The sequence below is a fragment of the Scyliorhinus canicula genome, chromosome 8 (genome assembly GCF_902713615.1).
Source record: "Scyliorhinus canicula chromosome 8, sScyCan1.1, whole genome shotgun sequence".
NCBI lineage: Eukaryota > Metazoa > Chordata > Chondrichthyes > Carcharhiniformes > Scyliorhinidae > Scyliorhinus > Scyliorhinus canicula.
Genome location: NC_052153.1, coordinates 166239933 through 166257001, shown reverse-complemented (window position 1 = coordinate 166257001; position 17069 = coordinate 166239933). Strand labels below are relative to the sequence as shown.

The window sequence follows — 17069 nt, the reverse complement described above, 5'->3', positions numbered from 1 at the left end:
AATGTCAATGTTCCATATTGGTATCAGTACAAAAAAACACAAACACAGGGTATCACCCCACGCAGGAAATGGAGGAGAAGCCTGAGAATGTGTTATCATGTCCAGAATTTTGTCGTAGAAATGATCTGTCATTAATGTGTTTTTTTAATATAAATCTAGAGTACCCGATTATTTTTTTCCAAGAGGCAATTTAGCGTGGCCAATCCACATACCCTGCACATCTTTGGGTTGTTGGGGGGAGACGCACGCAGACACGGGGAGAATATGCAAACTCCACACTGACAGTGACCCGGGCCCTGATCAAACTCAGGTCCTCGCCGCCATGAGGTAGCAGTGCTAACCACTGCGCCGCTGTGCTGCCCCTCGTCCATCAATGTGTTACATGTTCCATGTATCAGTGCCAGTTTCCATCCAGGAACCGCAGCTGAGCAGGCCCAATCTCACGAGAACCAAACACTGGCATCCACATATTCCACTGGTGCTCAATGTGCAATTGAACATCCTTGTTTTCCAGTGTGTTTAACGCACGGTGACATGCCGGTTACGTGCAGCATTCACCACACCAGCAACAAAAGCATCAGCAATCTGCAAAAGCATTTCTCATCAGGTGGCTCATTTGGATCTTTATCGCACACCAGGTCCCGCAGCACCTTCTTGCTTTAAATCAGATTGCCTCCTGGACTCATACGTCCCCCTAAGTTGGGTGTTCCAGCTGGAGCAATCAGCAAACACAACCTGCAGCTCTGAAGTGTTCACATAACTAGCAGGGCCAATTCCTTATTAGCAATAGCTTTCAGCTGTGAAGCTAGAGGCTGCTCACAGTCAAAGGAGGTTAAAGTGACATCAGTATATATCGAATAACAGGGCACTGTCATGGAAGTGTTTGGTAGGACAAACCGGCAGCAGCTGTAGCTGCCCCTATTATGGGTCCCCACAATATTGAAAGAGGCTTGAATACCTCACCGGATGAAAAAACCCTCAAACCCCCCCACCCCACCAAGCTCAGGGGCGACCCCCGACCTGGAACGCTACAGCCCTCTGTTCAAACTCAACCCCCCTGAGGGGTCCTCACACCCACCCCGAACACTGGCTGCCCTTGAGCTGCATGCCGGAAACTGAACACGGCGACTCACCTCCTCAGTTCCCCATAACAGCCATTGCACCAGCTTCACGTTTTTAAAAAGGAGCACTAAATGGCATCTGCGTGATTCTCGTAGAGGAGCCAGCTAATTCTCGAGAGGCCTTTATATTCGACTTCAATATTTGACTCGATGGGCCAAATGGCCTCCTTCTGCACTGTAAATTCTATAATCTCTTCTATGAATCTCGCTAAAGAGATGGAAATAAATGCGCTCGTCATATTTGGGCGAGATCTGTAACCCGTTAATGGCAGTGGGCCGGTTAGATAGCAAACTGATTCCAAATCTTGATTTTGGTCTTTCTTGCTGTTTAAAAGGTGCACCTAGATCCGCGCTGGATGCAACGCAGTGGTTAAATCATGCCCATTGGTGCTTTTTCTCAAATGCATCTAAAGCAAATGCAAATCAGCATTGATGATAATTTGCATCTAAAATCACACAAAGGCCATTTGTTTTATATGCCGCCTCCCACAGTTTTTGATCCGACTCTGACTCCTCCAACTTTTCAGCTTGAGCTGCCAGATACCAATTCTCTGTGCTCTTCAGTTGGTCAGTTCAGAGCTGCACAAACTAATTCAGTTTTCCCCTTAGAAAGACTGATCACCACCAACCATCCCCTTGACTTGTCCAAACCCAATCAGGGTTGGACTTTCGTTGGAAGAATGCAGAGTTCCGTTCTTCTGGGGCACAGAAAGGAGAGGGGGATTGGGGAAAACCTGTGGAAGACAAACAGGTGGAATAAAGTGACAAAGGGTGAGCCTCCTAAGGGAAAACATTGGCCCGTGAGAACCCAATGTAGGGTTTGCGTTTGATCACACCCTCCGAGGTAGGCCAACAATGAAAATTGAGAGCCAGTCACATCACTTTCCTGGATTCTTCCTGTGCTCTAACAGTGTCCAGTTATATTAGAGTGAGCTGGAAGTAGAAGCATGGGAATTTTAAAATGTTGCTTGTGACCATTAATTCCTTGGTAGGGTCGCATATTGGTTAGGTTTTTGGACTGTAATTCAGAGTCCTGGACTAATGAAACAAGAAAGAAACACATGCAATTGCAGCTGATAAGATGTAGCAGAATTAGGCCATTTGGCCCATCAAGTCTGCCTGCCGTTCATTGAGATCATGACTGATGGGATATAATCCACAAATCCACTCTCCAGCCTTATTCCCCCATAACTCTTTATTCCTTTCTGCGGTAAAGAATTTCACAGATTCGCTACCCTCCGAGAGGAGAAATTCCTCCTCATCTCTGTCTTAAATGGGTGACCCCTTACTCTGAACTTATGCCCTCTGGTCCTAGATTATCCCACACGAGGAAACATCCTCTCAGCATCTACCCTGACAAGCCTCCTGAAAATCCTCTATGTCTTGATAAGGTCCCCTCTCATTCTTCTAAACTCCAATGAGTACAGCCCAAACTGCTCAACCTCTCTTCATAACAAAATCCCTCTGTACCTGTGATCAACCTAGTGAACCTTCTCTGGACTGCATCCAATGCCAGCATATCTTGCCTCGGATAAGGGGACCAAAACTATTCACAGTATTTCAGGTGCAAATAATTTTGAAGTGTAGTTACTGGTGTAATCTCAAAAATGCAACTTCCAATTTGCACTTGGTCAATTCCCAGAACCAGCAACGATCAAGTGTTTGGGATGATGTTTGGGGAATAAACTTTGGCACAACTCCCCAGACCATCTTGGAAACAGCCCCATGGCATTAAAAAAAAATATGCAACCGAGCAAGCGGAAGGGGCCTCAGTTTAACAACTCATCCAAAAAATAGCAGCTCCGAAAGTGCAGCGCTCCCTCAATACTAGGCAGCAGTGTCAGCTTTTGACTTTGTGCTCAAGCCCTGGAGTGGGACTTGAACCCAGAACCTAGCGACTCAGTGGTGGGTGACCCACCAACTGAGCCACGGCTGCCAAAACAGCTTCCAAGTGCCCACCGAGGGGTGGTTGGTGATACGAGTTCAAATCCTACCATGTCAGCTGGGGTGACTGCAGTGGTCATCACTAAGGAGAAGGTTCTGAAGGTGGATGTATTACATGGCCCGGATGGATTACACACCAGGGTTCTAAAATAGATAGCTGAGGAGATTATGGAGGCGTTGGTGGTGATCTCGAGGCAGAAAGAGTCCCAGAGGACTGAAATATGGCTAATGTAACACCACTGTTTAAGAAGGGAGGGAGGCCGAAGACTTGAAATTATAGGCCGGTTAGCCTGACTTCGGTATTGATAAGATTTTAGAGTCCGTTATTAAAGATGAGATCATGGAGTACTTGAAGTGCATGATAAAATAGGACTGAGTCAGAATGGTTTCGTCAAAGGGACATCATGTCCAAAAACTCTGTTCGAGTTCTTTGAGGAAGTAACAGGGAAATTAGACAAAGGAGAACCGGTGGACATGATTTATTTAGATTTCCAGCAGGCCTTTACCAAGGTGCTGCATAGGAGATTGTTAAATAAGTTAAGGGCCCATGGTGGAAAGGATAAGATCCTGGCATGGATAGAGGATTGATTGACTGACTGGTAGAAGGCAGAGAGTGGGGATAAAGGGGTCTTTTTCAGGATGGCAGCCGGTGACCAGTGGTGTGCCTCAGGGGTCTGTGCTGGGACCACAACTTTTCACAATATACATTAATGATCTGGAAGAAGGAACTGAAGGCACTGTTGCTAAGTTTGCAGATGATACAAAGATCTGTAGAAGGACAGGTAGTATTGAGGCAGAAGGATTTGGACAAGCTAGGAGAGTGGGCAATAAAGTGGCAGATGAAATACAATGTGGAAAACTGTGAGGTTATGCACTTTGGAAGGAGGAATTTAGGCACAGACAATTTTCTAAATGGGAAATGCTTAGGAAATCAGAAGCACAAAATCAGAAGGGAGTCCTTGTTCACGATTCTCTCAAGGTTAACATAGAACATAGAACAGTACAGCACAGAACAGGCCCTTCGGCCCTCGATGTTGTGCCGAGCAATGATAACCCCACTCAAACTCACGTAACCCGTATACCCGTAACCCAACAATCCCCCCATTAACCTTACACTACGGGCAATTTAGCATGGCTAATCCACCTAACCCGCACATCTTTGGACTGTGGGAGGAAACCGGAGCACCCGGAGGAAACCCACGCACACACGGGGAGGATGTGCAGACTCCACACAGACCGTGACCCAGCCGGGAATCGAACCTGGGACCCTGGAGCTGTGAAGCATTGATGCTAACCACCATGCTACCGTGAGGCCCTTGTAGAACAGTACTGCACAGAACAGGCCCTTCGGCCCTCAATGTTGTGCCGAGCAATGATCACCCTACTTAAACCCACGTAACCCGTATACCCGTAACCCAACAATCCTCCCATTAACCTTACACTACGGGCAATTTTAGCATAGCCAATCCACCTAACCCGCACATCTTTGGACTGTGGGAGGAAACCGGAGCACCCGGGAAGGTTCAGTCAGCATTTTGGAAGGCAAATGCAATGTTAGCATTCATGTCAAGAGGGCGAGAATACAAGACCAGGGATGTACTTTTGAGGCTGTATAAGGCCCTGGTCAGACCCCATTTGGAGTATTGTGAGCAGGTTTGGACCCAATCTAAGGAAAAATGTGCTGACCTTGGAAAAGGTCCAGAGGAGGTTCACAAGAATGATCCCTGGAATGAAGAGCTTGTCGTATGAGGAACGGTTGAGGACTCTGGGTCTGTACTCATTGGAGTTCAGAAGTACAAGTGGGGATCTTATTGAAACTTACAGGAATACTGCAAGGCCTGGATAGAGTGGACGTGGAGAAGATATTTCCACTTATAGGAAAAACTAGAACCAGAGGACACAATCTCAGACTAAAGGGACGATCCTTTAAAACAGATGAGGAGGAATTTCTTCAGACAGAGGGAGGTAAATCTGTGGAACTCTTTGTCACAGAAGGCTGTGGAGGCCAAATCACTGAGTGTCTTTAAGACATAGATAGGTACTTGATTATTAAGGGGATTAGGGGTTATGTAGAGAAGGTAGGAGAATGGGAATGAGAAAAATATCAGCCATGATTGAATGGCGGAGCAGACTCGATGGGCCGAGTGGCCGAATTCTGCTTCTATGTCTTATGGTCTTATGGAATTTAGATTCAGCTCATAAATCTGGAATTTAAAAAATGCTGCTACTCAATAATGATGACCATGAAACCAACAGGTTGTTGTTAAAAAACCATCTGTATCTTTTCAGGGCAGGAAATGTGTCCATACCCAGTCTGGGCTGCATGTGACTCCAGACCCAAAGCAATGTGGCTGGCTCTTAACTGCCCCCTTAAATAGTCTAAATACGTCACTCAGTCATATGGCGATGGGCCATACCGTAATGAATAAAGGAAAAAATTTCACCCAAGGTATTTCTGATGCTTGTTTTGTTTTTGTACAATATTAATTCAATGTGCAGCAAATGACACAGAATAAAATAAAGCATGCAAAAGCAAGCTAACTGCATTAAAATAACCACTTACCTTGCTCTTTACAATTGTCGTCAGAAGTATTCATATGGCAATGACGCATGACATCACTCATGGAATTGGATTAAATTCTTAAAATACATCAAGCCCCATTCACAAATCTAGATTTTGGTCATATCTGCGCTGCAGCAACTTATCAAAGCTCCTTTGACCACCATCCAAACTCGTGAGCTCTGCCACCTAGGGCAGCTGATGGAGAGGAACCACCACCTGCAAGTTACTCTCCAAAGCCACACACCACCCTAACTTAGAACTACATTGTCGTTCCCTCTTTCCTGCTAGGTTAAGTGTGTACCTGCACCAGATACTGATTCACAATCACCTTCTCAAGGGCAGTTGAGGATGAGCAACAGTGTTGGGCCTTGCTTGCACGGCTTACAGCCCATAATATCGAATAAAATATTAATGTTGAGTTATCAGGCTGTGGGGAAACGTTTGACCATGACCAGTAAATACGTATCATTCATTTCAGGCAAATCCGTGACACAATCAACTGGATAGTCAGTGAACAAATGCTGGTCTGTTATATCAATATTTTTCGAGATGCCTTCTGGCCAAATGGTAAATTGGCGCCCCCTACACTTGCCAGAACAGAGCAGCAGCGGTTGGAGACCAAGCACAAAGCTCAGCAGAAACTACTCGATAACATTCCAGGTATGACTGTGATGCATTGCATTAATTCGTGCGAGTTGTTCAATTTGAATTCCTGGCCTCATTGATTTTGAATTTTTCACTAAAATCTATTATTCCAGCTGGCTGGCCAGGGTTGTCATCCAAGGTGCAGTGTAAAATTTGTCTTGACTACCATGGAAGAGAAATTCCATTGCAATCAGATTTATTCCGAAGTCGGGGCTGGTTTTAGCACAGTGGTTAAACAGCTGGCTTGTAATGCAGAACAATGCCAGCAGTGCGGGTTCAATTCCCGTACCGGCCTCCCCGAACACGCGCCGGGATGTGGCGACTAGAGGCTTTTCACAGTAACTTCATTGAAGCCTACTTATGACAATAAGCGATTATTATTATTATCCTTTACATCCCATTGAAATGGACAATTGTTGCAATGTCATTTAATACAATTAGGGATGATATTTTTCCTTCTCAATAAGAAGCCTTTCTTACGCTCCTGCTGACCATTGCCTGATTTCTGAACCATGAAGGACCCTGTTCCCTCGATGTTAGTGATATTTAGTCTGCTTTACGAATGTTACCATGTGATAAAGTGCAATATTCATTTGATAACTTGTGCCCAAAACAGTGACAGTTTTAAAATTGCCGCAGGTGGACTGGTACAGTACATCCCAGCAGTTTGTCTGCATGGTATTGTTCTGGTTGTCATGTTACTATTGACTGTTGATTAAAATATTATTCTGCCTGTGGTTTCAGACTTTAATGATTTTGTTTCTTAAAGAGGAAGTGCGCTGCAGGTGTTCTTCCTTTTTAGAAACTGTTCTCTAATTTAATCTGCTGGTGAAATGAATATTGTGCTATTGGCCGCTTCCTTTTGGAATGCACCTGGGCCTCCTTGACATCTCCCAGAAATGTGTCACCTTAGGAATCTGGGTCTTGGTTTCTGCCCTGACCATGGCAGGGATGCAGTTGGCACTGCATAATTGGCTCTCTGTCTTGGTGCTTTCGCTGACTGAATCCCACCAGATGAGGAAGTGAACGTTATGGTCTCGGCGTTAGTGTTGAACCCTGTGAGATACCGACAGCTGAATCTCAGGGTCGGCAGATACGCATTGTGTGTGAATTGGGAGCATTGTCACACATGGTTAAGAAGGGTTTTTGGCAGACAAAGTACATCTATTATTCCTGCCTTTTCCTGGTAGCACCTTGAATACTTCGATGCGATCTGCCCTTTACCTTCTAAATTCTAAAGAAAACAGGGCTAATTTGTTTAATCTCGCCTCATAACTTAACCCTGAAGTCCAGGTATCATTCTTTTGAACCAATGTTGCACTCCCTTCAGACCAAAATATCCTTCCTGAGGTGTGGTGCCCAGATCTGCTCATAGTACTCCCAAGTGAGGTCTAACTGGGGGTTTGTAAAGCTGCAGCATAACTTCTGCATCCTTATACTCCAGTCGTCTAGATATAAAGTAGGAGGATAACCTAATCCTCTTAACATACTTACTGGACCATGTCAGTGGGTTCCTGCCCACCCAATGTAGCATGTGGCACATTGACATGGTATTTTGGGAATGTCTGCTTTGGGAAGTCTTTATTATTTCATATTTGATTTCATGTTAATGACTGTCTATAACTATTATGAATCATGACTATTTGTTTTGTCATCACAATTCTGAACCTTCTGCCATGCTGATTTTTCAATAAACCAATTATCTATCTACGACATTTATATTTTCTTAAGGCATTGTGGCATAAACCGTTTGCCATGAGCAAAGTGATTTTAGTTACCAGCTAGTATTCTTTTCCAGATGCACTGCAGAACCTCGTTGGACAGCAAAATGCGCGACATGGGGTCATTAAAGTTTTCAACGCACTACAGGAATCCAGTGCCAATAAGCATCTCCTCTATGTGAGTATCGTAGGAATTACATTCCCGAGGAGGAGCTCTGCCAATGAGACTTTGTGGCCATCAGCTCCTTGGGAAAAGGGGTGCATGAATGTCAGCTAGTGTGGCACCTGGTCTAACCCTATATTACTGCTGTATGCCCCACTCTCCACCCTGGGCACCCACCATCCCCACCACCTCATATTAGACAACAGTGAGGCATCCAGATGAAATCCGTTGCTCTTCATTTGAGGGAGTTTTGAACTCCAATCTCCCAATCTGACCCTGTTGTTTTTCTCCAATCAGCAGCTTTCTCACATACCCCAGCTTTGAAAAGTAATTTAAATAGCAAGTCATCATAAAATAAAAGTGACTAGTTCCAATGTGAACCTTGCATGGATGGGTTTGGAGCAGTATTTTTGTAACTGGATTGGCAATAATTTGAACTGTATCGAAACTAAATCTGATTAGTTATCGTGTGGTGCATGTGGTAGAGAGAGGAGGCAAAATATTGTGTCCTGAGAGATAGTTGCCACTCAGTCCTCCTCCTTGGAAGTGTACCACCATTGTGGGAAAACCTTGCAGGTTCCTCAAAAATAGCAAAATCATAATATTTCATCCCTAAGAACTCTGATATCATATGTCATTTGACTTAATCAGCAACTGCATAAATCTGGTGATGGCTGTTGTGAAGTTTAACATGATATCCCATCACCCATGGCAGGGAGCAAAGTACATCTTTATACAAGACACTAGTTAGACTTCAGCTGGAGTATTGCATAGCGTTTTGGGAACCACATTTTACAAAGAATGCAAACGCACTGTAGAGAGTGCAGAAGAGATTTATACAAATGGTTCCAGGGGTGGGAAACTTCGGTTGAGGATAGATTGGAGAGGTTGGGACTGTTCTTCTTAGAGAGAAGAAGGCGAAGAGGAGATGAATAGAGATGTTCAAATTCATGATGGGGACTATAGAGAATAGATAAAGCAGTTCCCGCTCATAAAAGGATTAGGAGCGAGAGGGTAAAGATTTAAAGTGATTTGTAACTGAAGCAAAGGCGATGTGAGAAAATCTTTTTCCAACAGCAAGTGGTTGGGTCTGGAATGCACTGGTAGTGTGCTGGGGGCAGATTCAATCAAGGCATTCAAGAGGATGTTATTTGATTGTTTGAATAGAAACAATGTGCAGGGGTACAGGGAAAAGGCAGAGGAACGACACTAAGTCATGATGCTCGTTTGGAGAGTCAATGTAGACACGAAGGGCCGAATGGCCCCCTTTTGCACTGTAACAATTCTGTAATCAGTCACAATTAGAATGCAATTAGCAGGGTCCAGGTTTTAAATGGTATTTGATCAGAAGCGATGGGCAAGGGACAATTGTTACTGGTTTTAAAAATCAGGTTAAACATGCTGCCTCTTTTCCACCTGCTGTGATGTTGAGCTTCCAGTTCAGCTCTTCTGTACTAATTCCATCGTACCATATTGCACCTTCCGTGACTAGTGCTAACCTTACAGAATTGCCAGGGAGATAATAAAAATTGTTAGTTTGGATGGATTGAAGCAGCTGAACATTGGCCAGGAGGATATAGACATAACATGCTCACTTACTGAGGATATGGACCCTGAAGAATACTACAGCAACACAGAAATTGGAGATCATTTTTGCCACTTAAAACCAACTCTCTTTTCCACTGACAATTTGCCAAGATTCCAGTTCTTTCCAATAGAGTCTGTTAATCTGGCAATCTACTTAAGTTAACTTTTCGATAATTGTAAAATGGAAACATAACCACTCCATCATTACTAAATTATGCCCTGTCACGTTCAGCTGTTCAAATTGTAGTTGAGTTGAAAAGAAGTTGATGAGGATCATGATTCATGGGATATTTCTACTAATGGTTGGAGCTCTGCGGTGTTTTTTTTTAAACAGACAGAAATTCGAGTGACAAATAAGATATACCATGAGTCACTGGCTTAATTAAAGAATAAAACAAAAGTTACCTTCCTATTTCTGACTTGAGCATTGCTCAATATTTAATATAAAGTGTATCCTGGAAGCTGTAAAGATGTGGAAATATGTGACTGTCAGTTAAAGGAAAAATAGTTTTGAATTATATTTTAAATGGTATGAAATGAAATGAAATGAAAATCACTTATTGACACAAGTAGGCTTCAAATGAAGTTACTGTGAAAAGCCCCTAGTCGCCACATTCCGGTGCCTGTTCGGGGAGGCTGGTACAGGAAATATAAATGCGGCAGAGAGATATGATAAACAAGGTCACTCAAGGCTCTGTCATTTGTGGATACTGTACCGACCCTGTCAGGTCCTCTGTATATTTAACGTTTTTGTTCACCAGTGTTAGCTGTGAAATGTGATAAATGTTAAAAGGTTAATGGTTACCGTAAAACGTAGTCTCAGATGGCAGTGTGAGCCATTTTAGCAGCTATAACAACTGCTTGGGTTTTACACTGCATCTCAGTGTTAATTACAGGTTAGTGGAAAGCCTTTCTACCCAGCTTGTTTCAGCCACCTGGGGACATCCTGAAGTTGCTCCTCTCCTTTCTCCTCCATTTCAGCATTCAGTTGTTTCTGAAGCAGATCATAGAATGGTTACAGCACACATTGAGGCCATTTGGCCTGCCAGGTCCATGCCGGTTTTCTGCAATAGCAACTCCACTAGTATTGAAGATATATATTAGGAGCAGGAGTAGGCCACTTGGCGCTTTGAGCTTGCCCCGCCATTATATGAGATCATGGCCGAACTGATTGTACTGCTCTGTTGCTGTTTCCCTGTTCTCTTATAAAGATTCCACAAGTGGCCAACCTCTGCTTCCCCCACCCATCCTAACTGCAAGACTCTCGGAACAAACCCAGGCTTATGTTCTTATCTTGCTGCCAATAGACTTGTGTAGGTGCTGGTGGGCACACTCTGGGCTGCCCAATCTTGATCACCATCTGCCTATGGCCAGCTGCTGCTTTCGAAGCAAACAAGCAATTGACTGGAGACATTGAAAATGCCTGACTCGGATTCCCATAAACGTCTCCTACAGGAATTCAAAATGAACCCTCCGTATCTCTAAATCTAATTCTTTGTGTACCTGTGTCTTTACCACATCATTGGCATTCTCTCCCTTAAGCTCTTCTGCTTCTCCACCTCCCTCTCCTCATTTGAGAACCTATTTGACTGAACTTTAGGTTATCCTCCCATCTCCTTGATAGCTGTTGTTAGTTTTGTCTGATTCTTCTATGAGTGGCATGGTGACACAGTGGTTAGCAGTGCTGCCTCACAACGCCAGGGACCCAGGTTCGATTCCGTCTGTGTGGAGTTTGCATTTTCTCCTCATGTCTGCGTGGGTTTCCTCCGGGGGCTCCGGTTTCCTCCTACAGTCCAAAGGTGTACAGGTTAGGTGAATTGGCCATGCTAATGTTACCCCCCCCCCCCCAAAAAACCTAGGTGGGGTTACAGGGATTGGGCTAGGTAAGGTGCTCTATCGGAGCAAGGGCTGGTGCAGACTCGATGGATCGAATGCCCTCCTTCTGCTGAATGGACTCTATGAAACACCTTGGAGATATTTTCTATGTTGTGCTATTTTTTACTTTCAGAATTCAGCCCATGTTGTTCCAGTAGACACCGTGGCTTGAACTTGCACAGTTTTCTCATCCTCTTTTTTTTCTGCCCCTCCTTTTGCCAGGAAAGTCCAGCAGCTTCATTTAAACATACCGCAAAAGGAAAGTGCAAAAATCACCAGGTCAATAAGGAAACTCGTGCAGGTTTCTAGACTACCAAACTGTTTGTCGATAATACATAGCCATACATCCGTTAGGTTTCTCCTTCAGACCTAATTGATAATTCCTTGGCTGGAATTTTACAGCCCTGTCATGGCAGGTGTGAGTCCGGAAAATGTGGCGAGCAGTTCAAAAGTCCATTGACTTCAGTGTGGCTGTAAAATCCTGCTGGCGGAAGGGGCTGGAAAATCCTGCTGGCGGAAGGGGCTGGAAAATCCTGCTGGCGGAAGGGGCTGGAAAATCCTGCTGGCGGAAGGGGCTGGAAAATCCTGCTGGCGGAAGGGGCTGGAAAATCCTGCTGGCGGAAGGGGCTGGAAAATCCTGCTGGCGGAAGGGGCTGGAAAATCCTGCTGGCGGAAGGGGCTGGAAAATCCTGCTGGCGGAAGGGGCTGGAAAATCCTGCTGGCGGAAGGGGCTGGAAACTCCTGCTGGCGGAAGGGGCTGGAAACTCCTGCTGGCGGAAGGGGCTGGAAAATCCTGCTGGCGGAAGGGGCTGGAAAATCCTGCTGGCGGAAGGGGCTGGAAAATCCTGCTGGCGGAAGGGGCTGGAAAATCCTGCTGGCGGAAGGGGCTGGAAAATCCTGCTGGCGGAAGGGGCTGGAAAATCCTGCTGGCGGAAGGGGCTGGAAAATCCTGCTGGCGGAAGGGGCTGGAAAATCCTGCTGGCGGAAGGGGCTGGAAACTCCTGCTGGCGGAAGGGGCTGGACACTCCTGCTGGCGGAAGGGGCTGGAAAATCCTGCTGGCGGAAGGGGCTGGAAAATCCTGCTGGCGGAAGGGGCTGGAAAATCCTGCTGGCGGAAGGGGCTGGAAAATCCTGCTGGCGGAAGGGGCTGGAAAATTCCATCGCTTGTGTGTGCAGAACTTTTTCCACACCAGAAACTCACAAAATGGCCCTGAAACCGTTCAGTTCGAATTAATAACTAGTAACAGTTGATTCCTGTTAACAAATGTGGTGCGAAAGACCTGTCACGAAATTATTGAAGTTCTTAAAAATGTGACTTAGATAATAAAGTTCAGGACAGAATGTCATTGAGAGAATATGGAGACTCATTTCAACTTTATAAAACTCTTCAGTTGTTACTTTAGCCAAGTGCTAAGATTGTATTTCTAGATCCCTTATCATTAAATTGTGGTGAATCTTTTGGAAATCGGGCCACCGTGGGAATCTATTTATTAATTTTGTTGCAAAATTAATATTCTCAAAAGTTTTTGAGTTTTACAGAACAGATGAATTTTTTTAATTAATTCTCAGGATTTTGGCATTGCAAGACCACCCTGTTGCACTCGAGAAGGTGGGAAGTTGTTGCCTTGAACACAACTGGCCAGCACGGTAGCATTGTGGATAGCACAATTGCTTCACAGCTCCAGGGTCCCAGGTTCAATTCCGGCTTGGGTCACTGTCTGTGCGGAGTCTGCATATCCTCCCCATGTGTGCGTGGGTTTCCTACGGGTGCTCCGGTTTCCTCCCACAGTCCAAAGATGTGCAGGTTAGGTGGATTGGCCTTAGTGTCCAAAATTGCCCTTAGTGTTGGGTGGGGTTACTGGGTTATGGGGATAGGGTGGAAGTGTTGACCTCGGGTAGGGTGCTCTTTCCAAGAGCCGGTGCAGACTCGATGGGCCGGGTGGCCTCCTGCACTGTAAATTCTATGAACTGACTAGTTTGTTAATCCATTTCAGAGGGCAGTTAAAAATCTGTTAAATTATTATAATCCTAGATGACCTTTGAGTGGTGTGACATTATGGGAAATGTTCAGAATACAATGGGTTAATGTCATATCATAATTAACCACTAGATGGAGTTAGATGCAGAGCTATATAAAGCACTGACTCAGATTTCTGGGAGAAGGCTGGAGAGGAACAGTGAGAGAATGTAGAGTACAGTTATGGATAGACTGGAGACTAGAGTTAGTAGATTGTAGATTACTAGATTATTGTTTACTATAAGAGTAAGTGCTCGAGCTTTAATAAGTAGTGTAAATAAATGTTAGGTTCGTTAATGAACTTAACTTCTGTGGTCTTTGAGAACACTATAGCATTCATCCTGTTAACAGAATCATAAAAAACACCACAAGGGGGAGAGCTGACTGGTGGTGATTTAACCCGAGAATCATCATGACTCCGGTGAGGGGCAAAGTTGAATATCCTCAGCTGCTATGGGAATTGAACTCACGCTGTTGGTCTCGCTCTGCATCACAAACCAACTGATACAAGCAACACTATGAATAAATTCACATAGTAATCCTTAAATTTGAATTGTAATGGGCCCTGTGTAATTTATATGTTGGTGGAGAAAGGGGTGATCGGACCATCTGTATGCCATCGCATCTCTGTCCAAAATATGTCCTGATTTCAAATGCAACAGCCAGAATTATGCAGGTGATTGGTTCTAGGGCATTTGGAAACCTTGATGATTGACATACGTTCTATCAGCTACTTTTGGATTTATCTGTGGCAAATGGAAATTGAGTTATGTCCAGAACTGCAAATTAATTTGGATAAACTTCCCTGAGCATAGCCAGCACCTCATGAACATATCTGCAATATACAAGCTGTCTTGGGCACTGTCTACTGACAGAACTGAACTAACAACCTCCTTCTGGACCAAAATTGCTTCAGAGTTCCAGCACCTCCACATTTGTGGATAAAGCATGCTTCGGGATGCTTTGGAAAACATTAATGTCTGTGCCACGCTGGCAGATCCAGCAAAACTTTCTGCACAGGAAATGCGGAAGAACTCAGCAAGTCTGAGGCAAAGAAAATTGATGAGGGAAGGGCTGTGGATGTAGTTTACATGGATTTTATTAAGGCATTTGACAAGGTCCCACATGGCAGACTGGTACAAAAACTAAAATCACATGGGATTCGGGCTGGCTAGATGGATACAGAACTGACTTGGTTATGGAAGACAGAGAGTAGCGGTGGAAGGGTGTTCTTCCAACTGGAGATCTGTAGCTAGTTGTGTTCTGCAGGCATCAGTGCTGGGACCTGTGTTTGTAGTATATATAAATTCTCTGCAGGAAAATGTGGATGGTCTGATTAATGAGTGCGGATGACATGAAGATTGGCAGAGTTGCTGATATTGCCGAGGATTGTCAGAGGATACAACAGGATATTAATAGGATGGAGACTTGGGCACAGAATTGGCAGATGGAGTTTAACCTGGAAAAATGGGAGGTGTTGCATTTTGGAGGATCAAATCTAGGTATGAATAACACTGTAAATGGCAGAATCCTTAGGAATATTAACATACAGAGGGATCTGGGTGTGCAGGTCCACAGTTCCCTAAAAGTGGCAACACAGGTTGCCAAGGTGATTAAGAAGGCATATGGCATGCTTGTCTATCCCTAATTGAGTACAGGTGTTGGGAAATCATGTTGCTGCTATATAAAACCTAGGTTAGGTCCCATTTGGAGTATTGCGTGCAGTTCTGATCACCACATTATCAGAAGGGTGTAGAAGCTTTGGAGAGTGAAAAGAATGTTCACCAGGATGTTGCCTGGTCACGAGGTGTTGGCTATGAGGAGAGTTTGAACAAACTAGGATTGTTTTCACTGGAAAGACAGAGACTGAGGGGAGACCTGATGGAGGTCTACAAAATTATGAGAGGCATAGACAGGGTGGATAGTCAGGCTTTTTCCAAGGGTTGAAGTGTCAATTACAAGGGGGCACAGGTTCAAGGTGAGATGGGGAAAGTTTAAGGGAGATGTGTGGGGTAAGTTTTTAACACTGAGAGGTGGGTGCCTGAAACGTGCTGCCAGAGGATGTGATGGAAGCAGGAACATTAACAACATTTAGGAGGCATCTGGATGAATAGGGAGGAAATAGAGGGATACGGACCGAGTAAGGACAGAAGGCTTTTTTTTTTAGTTAGGGCGTCATGATCGGCACAGGCTTGGAGGGCCGAAGGGCCTGTTCCTGTGCTGTACTTTTCTTTGTTCTTTGTCTGTCAACATCTATGGAGGGAGAGAGACAGGGTTAGGGTTTCCAGTCCAACATGAGATATGGCGATTTCCAGCATCCACGGTATTTTACTTACATTTATTTATTTTTTCTTTATTCGCTCATGGGACGTGGCTGTGCCAGTATTTATTGTCTATCCCTAATTGCCCTTGAGAGGGCAGTTAACGGTCAACCATATTGCTGTGGGTGTGGAGTCACATGTAGGCCAGACCAGGTAAGGACGGCAGATTTCCTTCCCTGAAAGGGCATTACTGAACCAGATGTGGTTTTACGACAGTCAATGGTTTCATGGTCATCATGAGACCTTTAAATCCAGATTTTTATTGAATTCAAATTTCACCATCTGCAGTGGTTGCATTTGAACCTGGGTCCCCAGAGTATTACCCTGGGTCTCTGGTTTACTAGTCCAGTGACATTTTATTTCTGCACAGGTCTGTGTTAGATTCAGATTTTTCAACTGAACTTTCGTAGGTAGGGTGACAGGTGTGTGCTAACCTTTTGTTTCTTTTTCATCCCCCACCCCCCATATCATTCAGATGCTGCTGGAGTTGCTGCTGATTGAATTATGTCCAGAACTGCGAATTCAGTTGGATGAGCTTAAAGTCTGCCCGAGCCTATCCAGCACCTCATGAATATAAATGAAATAAAAGTCACAATGGACCTAAAGTAGTTTTTTTTTTAAAAAAACAAGAGCTACAAACTTTTTTTTCCAGAAGAACAAGTCAGCCGGGATATATTGATGTTTGTTGTTTCGCCTCACACATGACTGATGTAGCACTAAGTGAAACGACTTTATGCTTCAGCATTGCTGAAGCAAAGCATAAAGCTACTTACTTTTTCCTTTCACGCTGATATCCGGTAGTTTGTTCCTTTAAGAAGTTCAGATGCCAGTAATTAATGTTGTGAGAAATGGAATAAATATTTTTTAAGACAACTTGAGAATTGTATTATTTTTGTTGGTGGTGCATGTGTCGTATCTAAGTTGCAAAGCTCCTCACAGAGGAATTTAACATTCCTTTCTTATCGGTGACCATTGCGTAGCCTCTCTGTGCAATATGTATGTAGATCATTGTGAATATTTTATTGTTAAATAGACCTAGATTTTATTTTTACCAAAGATTTCAATGGTGTAGATGATTTATAAGCAATAAATTATGACAAAAATGTAAACTC

At 44.3% G+C, this 17069-nt stretch overlaps 1 protein-coding gene across 2 annotated transcripts in view; it reads left to right on the top strand.

Annotated features, from left to right (window-relative positions):
• The window catches only part of snx25 (sorting nexin 25), a 326114-nt gene extending 309045 nt beyond the window's left edge, over positions 1-17069 (top strand). Inside the window, exons 18-20 of one of the 2 annotated variants that reach the window (XM_038805656.1) lie at positions 6107-6288; positions 8072-8172; positions 16433-17069. In XM_038805656.1, the coding sequence (XP_038661584.1) occupies positions 6107-6288; positions 8072-8172; positions 16433-16528 (379 nt within the window). In that variant the 3' untranslated portion in view covers positions 16529-17069. The remainder of the gene's footprint in view (positions 1-6106; positions 6289-8071; positions 8173-16432) is intronic. The other variant, XM_038805657.1, reaches the window with a different exon arrangement.